Source organism: Hemiscyllium ocellatum, chromosome 17, assembly GCF_020745735.1.
Source record: "Hemiscyllium ocellatum isolate sHemOce1 chromosome 17, sHemOce1.pat.X.cur, whole genome shotgun sequence".
Classification (NCBI taxonomy): Eukaryota; Metazoa; Chordata; class Chondrichthyes; order Orectolobiformes; family Hemiscylliidae; genus Hemiscyllium; species Hemiscyllium ocellatum.
In genome coordinates this window covers 55,684,090-55,700,613 of record NC_083417.1, presented here as the reverse complement: position 1 = coordinate 55,700,613, position 16,524 = coordinate 55,684,090, and the positions used below count along the sequence as shown (strand labels likewise).

Sequence of the window (16,524 nt, the reverse complement as noted above, 5' to 3'; positions counted from 1 at the left end):
CACTGGCGGACACACACACACGCACACATACACCCACTCTCACACAGACAGACACACAAACGTACACACAGACTCACTTACACACAGACAGTCACAGACACACATACACATACACAGGCACACGTGTGGAAACACATATACTGACACATAGACACATGCACAGAAACACACTCGAAGATCCACTCCTCTGCTGCACCTTACCGTATACCCTTGCAGGAGCTGACACTGACCCTCTCTGCTGGACCTGGTTTCTGCACTAGCCTACACTAAACAGTGCCTCATTTACCTGCCCCCTCTTACCAGCTTACACCCTGGCATCTACACACTTGACATGTTACCCTTTCCCACCTGGCACCCTGCCACTAGGCACACTGACACCCATCTATCTGGCATTCCTACTCCAGCCCTCCATCTCCTACTCAGTTGGGTCACTACTTACCTAGCTCCCAGTCAGCCTGCTCAACTGGTGTCCTATCCCTAACGTCCCAGCACCCTCATCTCAAACCTCTCTTCTGTACTTACTGATTGACAGTATGGCAATGTGGGATTCAGGACTTGTAAATGTCAGAACATAGCAGCAGCGTGCTGTGAAAAGAGGCGATGGTTTGCGTCTTCACTCCCTCTGAGTGGACTCTTCCTCAGCTCTGTCCTGACTGGCCTATCCCTTACTCTCAGACTGTGCCCCCTTGGGCCCCAGACCCCCACCAGCCAAGAAAACCATCTCTTCACCATCTCCTTGCTGATAATGCTGGTTTCTGATGGAGTTTTGCTGCTGTTCATTAAAGTAAGGTACAATTGATGACTTTATTCGTATATGCCAAATGTAACTAAAATACAAGAAGTCAAATGCCGCCTGCCATCTGATCCTGAGAATGACCATCTGACTTTCGGGTAAATACCGCACTTGGCTGATATTAGTGCAGTTCATATTCATGTGCTTCAGTGTAGATACCAAAAGAATCGGGGAGAGACGCAAATTTATTTTTTTTTAAATCAGTGGCCAGTAATACTCTGGAACGGATTACCTGACAGGATGGTGCCAGCAATTCGGAATTTCAAATGGGAAATGGATAAATAGCTCAAGCAGAAACATTCACTGGTTCTGTGGGGAAACGATAGGGGAGACAAATAGTTCTTTCAACAAGGCCGAATGGTCACCGTCTACATTGTATGGTTAAATGTATTAATGTGTTACTTGAAATTTTGTGTATTGATGGTTTGTATAAGAGTAATGTACCTGTGTCTCTTAACTCTGCAGTTAGAATTTATCCTGATGCTGGATATAACTTTTTCATCTGACATGTAACCATATTAAAATCCTTACTTTCTGCAGGCACAAAGACATGGACGAATTTAGTTGAAATTCTGGAGGAGAAGAATGGAGCTGATTCTGAGCTGCTTGTCTTCACCATGACACTCATTAACAAGGTAAAAGCTGTATGTGACTAGTTTGCAAGTTTGTTTAATCTTGCGATTCTGTTGCACCCTTCACCAAGGAGGAGAAAGTGAGGAGTACAGATGCTGGGGATCAGAGTCGAGAGTGTGGTGCTGGAAAAGCACAGCCAATCAGACAGCATCCGAGGAGCAGGAACATTGGTGTTTCGGGCAAGATCCCTTCATCAGGATTCCTGGTGAAGGGCTTTTGCCCGAAATGTTGATTCTCCTGCTCCTTGGATGCTGCCTGATCTGCTGTGCTTTTCCAGCACCACACTCTCAACTCATCCCTCACCAAGGCAATGTGGGGTTGGAATTTGTATCTCACTGGTCTGACATCAGTCACTCCCTCCGCTTTGAGGTGTAAGTCTCAAATTCTCTGAGATCCAATTTATTTTCTCATTGGCATTCATTGGTTTCCATGTCCATAGAAATCCTAATGCTACCCTGGACTATTGTGACCAGTTCTGATTCCTTCATCTAAGGAAAGATATCCTGACACTGGAGAGAATCCAGCGAAGGCTCACTTGGCCGATCCAGAGTTCGGAAGATTTTTCATGTGTGGAGAGGTTGAGTGCCTGTGCTCTGGACTCTCTCTCTGTAATGATAGAATCCCTATAATGCAGATAGAGGCCATTCAGTCCATTGAGCCAACACTGACCCAGCGAAGAGCATCCCATTCTATCCCCATAGCTCCGCAACCTTGCATTTCCAATGGTTAATCTGCCTACCCCACACATCCCTGGACACTATGGGCAATTTCCCATGGCCAATCCACTTAACCTGCACACCTTTGGACTGTGGGAGGAAACCGGAGCACTGGAGGAAACCCATACAGACACAGAGAAAATGTACTAACTCCACCCAGACCATTGCCCGATGCTGGAATCGAATCCAGGTCTCTGGCACTGTGAGGCAGCATTACTAACCAATGAGACACCATGCCTCCCATGTACTCATTGGAGTTTAAAAGAATGAGAGGAGACCCTATTGAAATAAATAAGATTTTGAGAAGACTTGACAGTGTCAATGCGGAGAGGTTATTTCCCTTTGTGAGAGAGTCTCTCTAATCTGCTCATACATGGAGCACACTGATTGTGGCTTTGACTTCCAATTCCATAAGAGTGGCTGCTGTACACAGGGCTCAAAAGCACACTCAGCCAGTAAGGGAATCCAAGGGAATGTTATCCAGGAGCAGAGGGCACAATCCCAGAATAAGGGGTCACCCATATGAAACAGATGAGGAGGATTTTCCTCTCTCAGACGGTTGTGAGTCTGTGGAGTTCTTCACCACAGAGGTTTGTTGAGGATAGGTCATTCAATATGTTCAAGGCTGAGATCGACAGATTTTTAATCAGTGACGGAACCAGGGGCTATGGAGAAAAGACAGAAGAGTGCAGTTGAAGATTATGAGATCAGCCATAATCCCATTGAACAATGGGGCAGAATTGATGGCTAAGTGACCTACTTCTACTCCTAGGTTTTATGGCCTACCGTCGACAAATGCAGTTTTGAATCGGTATTTTTGAGTTTTAGACTTACTGAGAAAATATGATTTGAATCTATATAGTGCCTTTCAAGAACTTGATTTGGAGACGCCAGTGTTGGACTGGGGTGTATAAAGTTAGAAATCACACAACACCAGTTATAGTCCAACAGGTTTATTTGGAAGCACTAGCTTTCGGAGCTATAACCTGGTGTTGTGTGATTTCTAACTTTCAAAAACTTGGCAAGTCCCAAAGTGCTTTATTTCAGGCACATTTTGAATGTTATCATTGGGCGCAATTTTTTTTGATGGGGTCTGCTTTTTGGTTCTCAGGGTCTCCCCTGTCTTTCTCATTATTTATTAGGTGACACAGTCACATTGCTTTTTGTGTTTGTGTTTTGAATTAAAATGACTCATCCGCACTCTCAGTAACTATCAGCCCTCCGTGAAACTTAAAGCTACAGCACAGGAAGAAAGCATTACCTTCTTAGACATTGCAGTATTTAAATTAGCAGAAGACAACCAGCATAAGTTAACAACATGTTGGTGGTGGGTGGGGGTGAGGTGTGTGGTATCAGATCCTGGGGCATGTAATGGTCTGGGGGGGTATGAGGTAAGTATGGGTTCAATTGTATAGCTGCACAAGAGTTGGATTATATGTTTAATAATCTAACTTTTCCTTAATAACTATTTTACTTAATTTTGTTGGAAACCTGTGAGGTTTTCAGTCTAATGGAGACTTTTGGAGGGTTCCAAGTGCAGGGAAATATCATTTTCCATGGAATTCATTCTGAGTCTGATACATTGGGAATTCTACAAGGTCCCTGTTCACACCTCCAATTTACGCTGGGATATTGACAGTCTAGGCATCACAAGACGCTGTATTTTCTATAGTTCCTGCCAGCATGTGCTTTTTTTTTAATCAACTGCCAGTGAATGTGAGAAATGCTTTCAAGGCTCAACATGAGTTGCCTTGATAACTCAACTACACCCTCTTTCAGTCCTTCATGAATCTTCTTACAGTTGTCTTTTTGGGCAACCAGTAATTTGCAATGGTGTTTACCCAAACACCAGGTAATTCTGTACATTGTCAATGAGAATTTCCTCAATGCAGAAACTTTGGAAAGTTCACCTGATATGCTGTTACCAACTTCTAACCTGCATGGTAAAAGTTGTTCCTTTCTATCCTATTATACCTAATTTGCTACGATTTCAGTTATTCGTCCCATTGAAGATAGTAAGTATTTGCCTTCCTTATCTCAGGAGCAGCGCTAGCAGCATCCTGGTATTACCCTGGAATCCCCTGTGTATTCTGCTGAGCCTATCTCCACAATGCTCAGTGCATCAAAATGCACAACAGAAAGCTTAATGTTTCTTTCTCTGCCCCAAGACATAATGCTTGTAGCCTGCTGTTAGTTGTACAAGTTTTATGGTCAGGGTTGTGTTTGAATTTTACTCTGTCGCTGTTTCCAGCTGCTCTGTCACTCTTTAATATTGTTTTCAGGTTACACATGCTAAATAATGGGCTACACACTCATACATCAAGAAAAACAGAGACACAGTCCAGTAATTTATTGTAACTCAGAAGTCTTTTTGCACCTGAAAGTTTGTGTTAAATGTTTAATCACTCTTTTGGTGTTTACAAATCTCTTGACATCAATCCTAAGTTCTCCAGTTTGACCTTCTGTCTTGTTGCCTTGATTTACAGTTATCTTTCGAGTTAGGGCTGGGTGTTTACTTTCTCCAGATCCTTTATTGTATTTATTTATAATGACCCCTTTTCAAAGTTTTGTCATCTTTGCTTATAACGCAATTCTCTTCCACTAGAGATGAGCCTTGAGTCCTTCAGAGTTTGAGTGACTTGGTTGTATTTCTGAGGTAAAACCTGGAATTGTCGGTAAGGATGAGCAGAGCACATTACGGCTCAATGATAACTTCTCCAGTTTAAACTCTGCTGATTTAGGGACATGACTCAATTTGCTTTATTACTTGGTGCTCAGAAACAGTTGGAAATGTTAAAGGTTGACCCTTAGTGTTTCCTTAGATCTGTTTCGTCTTCACTCCAGCTAGGCTAATATCATTCATAGGATATCTGTGCTTTCTGTGTATTATTTCCTGTGTTCGCTTTCCCAAATTTTATCTTCTATTATTTTGGTTTTGATCCAGTATCTCTTGTGGATCTTTGGATGTCTCATCAAACTCAATTGCTTCCTCCTTTTTCAATTCTTCTGAGTGGGTTTAGCGTTACCTGTGAATTGAACAAATGTATTCAGTGTTTCTGAATTTTCCCCCATTCCCCCATCAGCCTCAATGGGGCCAAAGGTTTTCCAACTTGAAAGCAGGGTCAATGAGGGGGAGTGTATTTTAAAATGGAGGCAGCTTCTCTTCAGCTTTGTTTAAAATTAACAGTATTGTTTGCAGCTAGGCCATGACTGCTGGGGGTGGTGAAGGAAGCAAGCTTAAATATCTCACAGGGCAGCCTGCAGCTACTACTGCATCTAGTCAGGCAGGATCTCCGAGCACCCACCTACTCAGACACACGGACACGCGCACACGGACACACGCACACGCGCACACGCGCACACTCACAGACACATATACACATGCATGCACAAGTGCATGTGCACACACGCACACATGGACATGCACAGACACGTACACACGGCAGATCACATCAGCTATGATCTCATTAAGCGATGGAGCAGGTTTGGGGGACCAAATAGCTTCTGCCGCAGTTGAGGACTAAAAGTTAAGTCCCAAGTCACTGACTTAGATTAGAAACAGGAGGAGTCCACACAATCTATCTTGTCGTCTCTCTTCCTCCTGCCTGCCAGAATCACTTGCCATAACTTGTACCTGCTGCTTCCTACAACCCAGCTAGCTTCTGATCTCAAATTCTTGCTCCTTGATTGTTTCCAGTCCATCGTAAGAATGTAAGCCATTGTAAATCAAATCTTTCATCTTCATTCCCAAAACACATTTGATTCTGTAATGTTGCCTGCTTTCTAGCATTTACTGTCCCTTGCAGACCAGTTGAGAAGTAATTGATTCCAGTTTCAGTTTATTGATTTTTAGATGAAAAGATGTTACATTTTTGCGGCATGTTTGCTAGTCTCCTTGGAATCCGTTGCTGTGACCACTTTACTGTCAGTTAATGTAGAAGCAGTGAGTTCTTTTGTAGTAAAATAAATTGTTAAAAAACCACTCGGTACATTTTCTCTGTGAATGATCATATTTTGGTGACTCTTTTCATTGGTCCTTCTCATGAACATGAGCGCACTTCCAGTGGTGAGGATTAGCTGGAAAACCCTTTATAGCTTACATGAAAGCACAGGAACTGAACCGTGCACATTATTATTGTACAAGTGCAATTTTTACTGTCTTAGTTTGAAAGAGTAAGTAGGGATATGAAGCTGTGACAATTATGTTAACAGACTGTACAATAGAGCACACAGTACTGACCAGCTCCTTTCATGACCCCCAATAGATCATTAAGTTACAGTCCCTCTGTTCAGCTATGATGGACCATTACAATAATATATAAAAATCATTAAAATAAAACAGCAGATGCTGGAGATCTGAAACAAACAAAAACAGAAATTGCTGGTGAAACTCAGCAAGTCTGGCAGCATCTGTGAAGAGGAAATAGAGCTAATGTTTTGAGTCCAGTTATTCTTCTTTATAACAGTTACATTGATCATCAGTGTAAAACGCAATCACAGTAATCTTCAGCCATACGTGCCACTTGGATGATCCATCTCAGCCTCCTCCCAGTGTTGTAGATTCATAGAGGTTTACAGCATGGAAACAGGCCCTTTGGCCCAACTTGTGTTTCCAGCATCACAAATATTAGGCTTCAGTCAACTTGATTGACTCCATGTGATATCACAAAACAGGTGGAGGCATTGAATACTGCAAAGGCTATGGGCCCTGACAGCATTCGAGCAATGGCACTGAAGACTTGTGTTCCAGAACTTGTCGCTCCCTACCCAAGCTCTGCCAGCATGTCTAAATCTACCCGACAATATGGAATGTTACCCAGGTATGTCCTGTACACAAAAATTCAGAAGAAATTTCTGACTTTAGTCAACTCTCAAAAATTGGTCAAGTATTGGGAAGGTAGCATCATTCATGCTATCAACAGCATCTGCTCAGCAATAACCTGCTCAGTGACGCCCAGTTTGGATTCCGCCAGGGCCATCCAGCTCCTGACCTCATCACAGCCTTGCTTCAAACTTGGACAAAATAGCTGGATTCCAGAGGAGAGATGAGAGTGACAGCCCTTGATGTCAAGGCCACATTTGATCCAGTGTGGCTCAAAGGAGACCAAGAAAAACTGGAGCCATTGGGAATCAAAGGGAAACTTCTTTGTGGTTGGAGTTAGACCAAGCATCAGGAAAGATCAAACCCATAAAGAAAATGCTGGAGAAATACAGGTCAGGCAGCACTTGCGGAGAGGGAAACCGAATTGAGCAAAGTAGTTATTGGAGCTTAGTCACCTCAGTTCTAGGACATACCTCAGGGTAGTGTCCTAGGCCCAACCATCTTCAGCTGCTTCATCACTGACCTTCCCTTCATCATAAGGTCAGAAGTGGGGATGGTCAACAATGATTGCAGTGTTCAGCACCATTCACAACTTCTCAGCTACTGAAGCAACCCACATCCAGATCAGTATGACCTCGACCCCAATTTCTGAGTTTATCTGCTGGAAAAATTTCAAAATCATGAGAGATCTGGACTCACTCTCAAGAGAGAAACAGTTCTTATTAACGGAACGACTGAGAAACATTTGACACTGATTTTAAAAGGAGTGGTAAAAATCTAAAAGTGACATGAGGAAAGGCTTTTTTATGCAGGGAGTCCTTTGGATCCAGGATACACTGCCTGAGAATACAGTGAAAGCACAATAAATCAAAACATTTAAAGGGAAATAGTTTCTTATCGGGTGCATGTGCAACCTCCTGGGGCTCAGCAAGAAGACAGGGAGTGGAACTCGGGTAAAAAATGAGGTCTGCAGATGCTGGAGATCATGTGTTGAAAATGTGTTGCTGGTTAAAGCACAGCAGGTTAGGCAGCATCCAAGGAATAGGAAATTCAACGTTTCGGGCATAAGCCCTTCATCAGGAATGAGGAGAGTGTGCCAAGCAGGCTGAGATAAAAGGTAGGGAGGAGGGACTTGGGGGAGGGGCGATGGAGATGTGATAGGTGGAAGGAGGTCAAGGTGAGGGTGATAGGCCGGAGTGGGGTGGGGACGGAGAGGTCAGGAAGAAGATTGCAGGTTAGGAGGGCGGTGCTGAGTTGAGGGAACCGACTGAGACAAGGTGGGGGGAGGGGAAATGAGGAAACTGGAGAAATCTGAGTTCATCCCTTGTGGTTGGAGGGTTCCCGGGCGGAAGATGAGGCGCTCCTCCTCCAGCCATTGTGTTGTTATGTTCTGCCGGTGGAGGAGTCCAAGGACCTGCATGTCCTCGGTGGAGTGGGAGGGAGAGTTAAAGTGTTGAGCCACGGGGTGGTTGGGTTGGTTGGTCCGGGCGTCCCTGAGGTGTTCTCTGAAGGTTCTGCAAGTAAGCGGCCCGTCTCCCCAATATAGAGGAGGCCACGTCAGGTGCAGCGGATGCAATAGATGATGTGTGTGGAGGTACAGGTGAACTTGTGGCGGATATGGAAGGATCCCTTGGGGCCTTGGAGGGAAGTGAGGGAGGAGGTGTGGGCGCAAGTTTTACATTTCCTGCGGTTGCAGGGGAAGGTGCCGGGAGTGGAGGTTGGGTTGGTGGGGGGAGTGGAACTCATTGAGTTACTCTTGTGTTAGTCTTACAGGAGGCTGGTTAACTCAGTCAGCTGGACAGCTGGTTTGAAATGCAGAGTGATACCAACAGCGTGGGTTCAATTCCCACAACAATTGGGGTCACCATGAAGGGCCCTCCTTCTCAAACTGTCCCCTTGCCTGAGATATGGTGACCCTTGGGTAGAACCACCACCTGTTTCTCTCACTCTCTCACTCTCTCACTCTCATGAGAGAGCAGCCCAACGTCTGGTACGACTGGCGAATTTATATCTTTCTGTCCTTGCAGGGACTCAGTGGGCTGAATGGCTCTGGCCATCCTTTGTTCTGCAGTCATATACAGAGTGCACACCACTTAACTCTGAACATCACTCCTCTCATAAACACAAGAACTGGAGTGCAGGTTCATAGCTCCTTGAAAGTGGAGTTGCAGGTAGATAGGATAGTGAAGAAGGCGTTTGGTATGCTTTCCTTTATTGGTCAGAGTATTGAGTACAGGAATTGGGAGGTCATGTTGCGGCTGTACAGGACATTGGTTAGGTCACTGTTGGAATATTGCGTGCAATTCTGGTCTCCTTCCTATCAGAAAGATGTTGTGAAACTTGAAAGGGTTCAGAAAAGATTTACAAGGATGTTGCCAGTGTTGGAGGATCTGAGCTACAGGGAGAGGCTGAACAGGCTGGGGCTGTTTTCCCTGGAGCTTTGGAGGCTGAGGGGTGACCTTACAGAGGTTTACAAAATTATGAGGGGCATGGATAGGATAAATAGGCAAAGTCTTTTCCCTGGGGTCGGGGAGTCCAGAACTAGAGGGCATAGGTTTAGGGTGAGAGGGAAAAGATATAAAAGAGACCTAAGGGGCAACGTTTTCATACAGAGGGTGGTACGTGTATGGAATGAGCTGCCAGAGGATGTGGTGGAGGCTGATACAATTGCAACATTTAAGAGGCATTTGGATGGGTTTTTGACTAGGAAGGGTTTGGAGCGATATGGGCCTGGTGCTGGCAGGTGGGACTAGATTGGATTGGGATATCTGGTCGGCATGGACGGGTTGGACCGAAGGGTCTGTTTCCATGCTGTACATCTCTTTGACTCTATAACTGCTTTTAAACCAAATCTCCACCTGTTGCAGCCAGAATGGCTCCAGTGGCAGAATTATGATGTCTTTGCCCAGAGTAGCCTTGTCAGGAAAGATGAAGCAACGTGGCTTTTTCTAAACCTAGTTTACAAAGCACGTTCAAAAACATTAGGAAAGTAAGGCATCTGAACAAGATGTTGAAAGAAAATGTAAAGTTTTCTATAATATATTACATAGAGGGAAAGCAACACTGAGTCCATGAGATCTCCTGGACAGGTTTTAATCACCTGAGGGGAAAAGAAATTCCCAAGTGTTTTTACTTTCTCCTTATTGGTCCTGGATTTCCTTATTTTTGCCTCTTGCAAGAGATTACATGGTTGCCAGCTAGACTAGAAGTGCCTGGTCTTAGAGCTGCAGCCATCAGGAGTCTCGGCAGGCTGATTTTATTCTGCCCATTGATGTTGTATGTTTGTATTGAAGTGATTTTCTTTGATAATTTGCGAAGGTTGTGGGGTGAGAAGTCTTCAGGTTTCTGTGCCTTAATGTTGCTAATCTGGGCAGAGAATATTAGCGTTCCTGAGGTGCTGATTCAAAATGTGACAACTGCGAATGCAGTTTTACAGAATATTTTACAGACAATTAGTCGCAAAGCGCTTGGCTATTGGAATTGTAATATTTTAAGCTTGAGCAGGGGTGCGTGCAGTGTCTTTCACATCGCAGACTAATATCATGATTTGGTCATCAGCAATCATAGTTGAGTCAAACAAAACTACTGCTGGAGATGATGGATGCGCTCAAAGTCGATGGGTGGCCTGGCTTTGGCGTCCATCAGAAGAAGCTGAGCTGGCGCTTTGTTCAAGTGTTCCCAGCCCACTTCAGTTTGTTCTGACTTGAGGTCTGTGTAGTGTCTGGGTGTATGTTTAACGATGGCTGGCTGCATTGTTCGATCAGACAGCAAAATAACTGCACGCACTAGAAAAATGATTTATTTTTGTTTAGCTATCTGATATTAAATGCAATATTTTCTATTTTTAATTCAAGTGTATTTAAATGAGGCAATGATTGCCCCTTTCTAGCTTTTTTCTTTTGAAGCACATCCATTCTATCAAAGAACTTAGCCTAATTGCATCGAAACTCCAAGTTGATGCAGATGGCTGAGAAGGACAATGGGTTGGATTTTATAATCGCGTTGTCAAATGTCTTATTGGCAGGGGAGTGGGAGGGTTGAGGGGTACAGAGTAAATGCCTGGCATTTCCACCAGTTGGGAGGGCGCAAGGGATGGGGCAGCTGCCAACATCGGTACCTCATGTAAAAATACATTAAAGTTCAACTTAGTTTATTACCACTCAGTTGACTCAAATATTACCCTGCCCGTTTCATCTTGCAGTTGGCGGATGTGGGCTGCATGTTTTTATAAAGACGTTTTAAAAGGTGGAAGGAAGGGGTTGCTATTTTCTAACTGTGTCCTTTGATCATCAGGGGCACCTCCCCCATCCCAACATGATGGAGCGCCCAGTTCCCCCCCTCCTCACCTGTAATTTAAAACCCCTCCCCTCCCCTCCCCAAATTCCCCTCCGTCCTAAGGTGCTTGAATCCTCTCCGTCCAATGACCCCTTTGGTCTGGACCCATTTGGGCCTCCATTGCGGGGCTGCTTGCAATACCGGCACCATCCACTAGTTAAATCCCTGGTGCTGGTGGAGCTGCTGTCCGATCACTGGTGCAAATGTGTTGCTGGTCAAAGCACAGCAGGCCAGGCAGCATCTCAGGAATAGAGAATTCGACGTTTCGAGCATAAGCCCTTCATCAGGAATAAGAGAGAGAGCCAAGCAGGCTGAGATAAAAGGTAGGGAGGAGGGACTAGGGGGAGGGGCGATGGAGGTGGGATAGGTGGAAGGAGGTCAAGGTGAGGGTGATAGGCCGGAGTGGGGTGGGGGCGGAGAGGTCAGGAAGAGGATTGCAGGTTAGGAGGGCGGTGCTGAGTTGAGGGAACCGACTGAGACAAGGTGGGGGGAGGGGAAATGAGGAAGCTGGAGAAATCTGAATTCATACCTTGTGGTTGGAGGGTTCCCAGGCGGAAGATGAGGCGCTCCTCCTCCAGCCGTCGTGTAGTTGTGTTCTGCCGGTGGAGGAGTCCAAGGACCTGCATGTCCTCGGTGGAGTGGGAGGGGGAGTTAAAGTGTTGAGCCACGGGGTGATTGGGTTGGTTGGTTCGGGCGGCCCAGAGGTGTTCTCTGAAGCGTTCCGCAAGTAAGCGGCCTGTCTCACCAATATAGAGGAGGCCACATCGGGTGCAGCGGATGCAATAGATGATGTGTGTGGAGGTACAGGTGAACTTGTGGCGGATATGGAAGGATCCCTTGGGGCCTTGGAGGGAAGTGAGTGTGGAGGTGTGGGCGCAAGTTTTACATTTCCTGCGGTTGCAGGGGAAGGTGCCGGGGGTGGAGGTTGGGTTGGTGGGGGGTGTGGATCTGACAAGGGAGTCACGAAGGGAGTGGTCCTTGCGGAATGCTGATAGGGGAGGGGAGGGAAATATATCCTTGGTGGTGGGGTCCGTTTGGAGGTGGCGGAAATGGCGGCGGATAATACGTTGTATGCGCAGGTTGGTGGGGTGGTAGGTGAGAACCAGTGGGGTTCTGTCTTGGTGGCGGTTGGAGGAACGGGGCTCAAGGGCGGAGGAGCGGGAAGTGGAGGAGATGCGGTGGAGGGCATCGTCAATCACGTCTGGGGGGAATCTGCGGTCCTTGAAGAAGGAGGCCATCTGGGCTGTGCGGTGTTGGAATTGGTTCTCCTGGGAGCAGATGCGGCGGAGACGAAGGAATTGGGAATATGGGATGGCGTTTTTACAGGGGGCAGGGTGGGAGGAGGTGTAGTCCAGGTAGCTGTGGGAGTCAGTCGGTTTATAATAGATGTCTGTGTTGAGTCGGTCGCCCGAGATAGAAATGGAAAGGTCTAGGAAGGGGAGGGAGGAGTCTGAGACAGTCCAGGTGAATTTCAGGTCGGGATGGAAGGTGTTAGTAAAGTTGATGAACTGTTCAACCTCCTCGTGGGAGCACGAGGCAGCGCCGATACAGTCATCGATGTAGCGGAGGAAAAGGTGGGGGGTGGTGCCAGTGTAGTTGCGGAAGATGGACTGTTCCACATATCCTACGAAGAGGCAGGCATAGCTGGGGGCCATGCGGGTGCCCATGGCAACTTCTTTAGTTTGGAAGAAGTGGGAGGATTGAAAAGAGAAGTTATTCAGGGTGAGGACCAGTTAGGCCGCTTACTTGCGGAACGCTTCAGAGAACACCTCTGGGCCGCCCGAACCAACCAACCCAATCACCCCGTGGCTCAACACTTTAACTCCCCCTCCCACTCCACCGAGGACATGCAGGTCCTTGGACTCCTCCACCGGCAGAACACAACTACACGACGGCTGGAGGAGGAGCGCCTCATCTTCCGCCTGGGAACCCTCCAACCACAAGGTATGAATTCAGATTTCTCCAGCTTCCTCATTTCCCCTCCCCCCACCTTGTCTCAGTCGGTTCCCTCAACTCAGCACCGCCCTCCTAACCTGCAATCCTCTTCCTGACCTCTCCGCCCCCACCCCACTCCGGCCTATCACCCTCACCTTGACCTCCTTCCACCTATCCCACCTCCATCGCCCCTCCCCCTAGTCCCTCCTCCCTACCTTTTATCTCAGCCTGCTTGGCTCTCTCTCTTATTCCTGATGAAGGGCTTATGCTCGAAACGTCGAATTCTCTATTCCTGAGATGCTGCCTAACCTGCTGTGCTTTGACCAGCAACACATTTGCAGCTGTGATCTCCAGCATCTGCAGACCTCATTTTTTACTCGTCCGATCACTGGGCAAACTCTCAGTGAGGGGCACAAGTCCAGCTTGGAACCTAGACCACCCTCTGTGCACTATGGTTGTCCAATCGGTTGTTGGCTGACTATGTTGGGAGGATATTAGCAAACAGTCCAGACCCCAAACCTGTACAAATCTGTTTAAGTAGTTTTCTAAATTAGCACCTGCTTTTAAAATCTTTCACCTATACACTAGGTTAATTCTGATTTATTGGCTGTGCTTACTGCAACTGCTTAGTTCTGTTGGCAGTTGTTTTTGCTTGTATCCAGTGTGTATGGGGTCTGCAAATGATGCAGGTCATAGAGCAATTCAGATGGGTGATGTAGATCTTAAGGTATACAATGACTGCTCTATACTGGGGTTCTTTTCTGTTCTCATTGAAACACTAGGCAGCAGCATAACTAGTAAAAGATTGGGCTGCTTAAACTGGAGGTTGTTATTAAACTATATATAAACTCCAGTCTTTTTGTAAATATTTAAGCTTGGCTACAATAAGGGACTCTCTGCTGGCAAGTGTAAATTAAACACTGCTTAATTTTTTGTGTAAATCTTGTTGGCCTTTCAATTGGAGACTAAACCATTGAATCAACAGAGAGTGAATGGTGGGGGTGGGGGCTATTCAGTCTGACATGGAACTAATTACAGTCATCAACATGGGGCAGGAGAAGAGGAATGGAATTGAAGTATAATTGCCTTGCATTATTTACAGGCATGTGGTTTAAAATGATATCAATGTGATGACATTGCAGGAATTTTTTTTTAAATTAGGAAGTGCAGCACAATAAAGGCACAAGTTTCAGTTCCTATTTGGGTTCTGGCAGTGAAGAACTAGACCTGCTTTCCATGTTTCTTAAAACTGAAGCTGCCACTGAGAGCGTTTCCATTTTATCTTTGGTTTATCCATGCTGGCAGCTTGGTTAAGCACTCAGTTCTTTTTTTGCAACCTGTTCAGAGATGTTAGGACACTCCACTGGAGCAGGTGGGACTTGAACCCTGCTCTCCTTACTCAAAGGTAGGAATACTACCACTCTGCCATAACAGCCCTAAGCGCACAGTTCTGTGTTTTGTAATGAGCCTGTTCGGGGATGTTTTTATACATCCCCCAGAACAGATGGGTCTTGAACCCGGGCTTCCTGGCTTAGGGGTAGGGACAAGAGCAACCAATTCTACCACCCTTTATTAATCGAGATCAACTGGGTGTTAATTATTCATGTAATGAGTGTTCACTGAGGATTATCTGTGCTAATATGTATGGAACAGGCTGGAAGAAAGATTGTTTGTTGGAAGTATATGATGTGTAGTGTGTATCTCTGTAAACAACAGTTTAAGTATATAAAGGTTAGGCTCCAATGTTCTACCCTTCATCCTTGAGTCAGAAGGTTGTGATTTTTGAGCCCCACTATAGGATTATAGCATGTGATCTTCTTGGGACCCTTACCTAACTGATATTAGAAATGGTGGCCACTCTTTGCATATTACTCAAGGATATGGGCAGCACAGTGGCTTAGTGGTTAGCACTGCTGCCTCACAGCACCAGAGACCCGGGTTCAATTCCACCCTTGGACAACTGTCTGTGTGGAGTTTGCATGTTCTCTGTGTATCTGTATGGGTTTCTTTGGGTGCTCTGGTTTCCTCCCACAGTCCAAAGATATGCAGGCTACATGGATTGGCCATTATAAATTGCCCCCACAGTCCAGGGATGTGCTGGTTAAGTGGATTAGTCATAGGAAATGCAGGGTTACAGAGATAGGGTTGGCAAGGTGGATTTGGGTGGGATACTCTTCGGAGGGTCAGTGTGGACTTGATAGGCCAAGTGGCCTGTTTCCACACTAGGGATTCTATAATAATCTCCTTTAATATATTAACCCACCATCCCTCTGCCTATCCCAGTCTGAACTCCAACTTTTCTTTCCAAAATCCTTGAAGTCCCATGTGCTGCAACTTCCTGTTTGAATCTGTTCCTATTCATGCTACAGTACTTCCCCTTTAAGTCTCAAATATATTTGTGAATATTATTGCTCCTTGCCTCTCTGTAACCTCTGCAGCTTTTGATAACCCACACCAACTGTTGCCTTTTCACCTTTGTCCAGCTCATTGGGAAATCCCTTTACTCTTTGATCATAGCCAGAGTATCAACAGCAATGACTTCTCTTCACAAATTAGTAATGTTGTCTCAAGAGTCCTCTGAGAGTCTACCCTTTACCCCCTCCCCATTCTCACATGCTACTAACCTCCTCTCCAGGTACGGGGTCAACTATCAGTTATACACTCGCACCCAGCATCATCTCTCTCTTTCCTTCCATTGCTTCTGATTTGTCAGAGCATTTGTCTGACATTTAGGGTTGGGTATGCTGCAATTTGATTCATGTAAAAATTAGGAATGCTAAACCTCCAGTTCCACCAACTCCATTCCCAGTCCCAGACTTCAGTCTCAGACTGAAGGCTTTACAATCTGGGAACCCAGCTTATCCAAGCTAGACGTGCCTATCTATACACACGTATGCACACACCCAGATTTCTGATGCCTTTTTTTTTGAAGCTAGGTGTTTCATGGTCACCTGGTTAGGAGCCAGTCAGAGTAGTTGTACAGCAATTGTTCCTTAGTTCAGAACCCATTGGCTCCATTTTGTCCACTTAGACTCTGACTCTTGCTATTCTAAAAAAAGTCAACATTGCATACCACTCAGAATGAGACTTCCATAGCTGCAGTAAACACTTTGCACAGTTGTCTCATTTTAAAGCAGGATCTTACATTTTTAATGCAGTCCAAATTGAAATAAATATAAAGATGTGGTTTTTACATAACATCTCCTGTCACTATTTCTGACTGTGGCATTTTGACCATTGGCTGTCCTCTCCCTTGCTTCATCATTTACAACCAAGCCTCAGGCACTGAA

General features: G+C 45.6%; 1 protein-coding gene across 2 annotated transcripts in view; it reads left to right on the top strand.

Annotated features, from left to right (window-relative positions):
- Positions 1-16,524, top strand: part of fhod1 (formin homology 2 domain containing 1) — a 312,470-nt gene that overhangs the window by 179,252 nt on the left and 116,694 nt on the right. For both annotated transcript variants that reach the window (XM_060838185.1, XM_060838186.1), the window contains exon 8: positions 1,334-1,428. In XM_060838185.1, the coding sequence (XP_060694168.1) occupies positions 1,334-1,428 (95 nt within the window). The remainder of the gene's footprint in view (positions 1-1,333; positions 1,429-16,524) is intronic.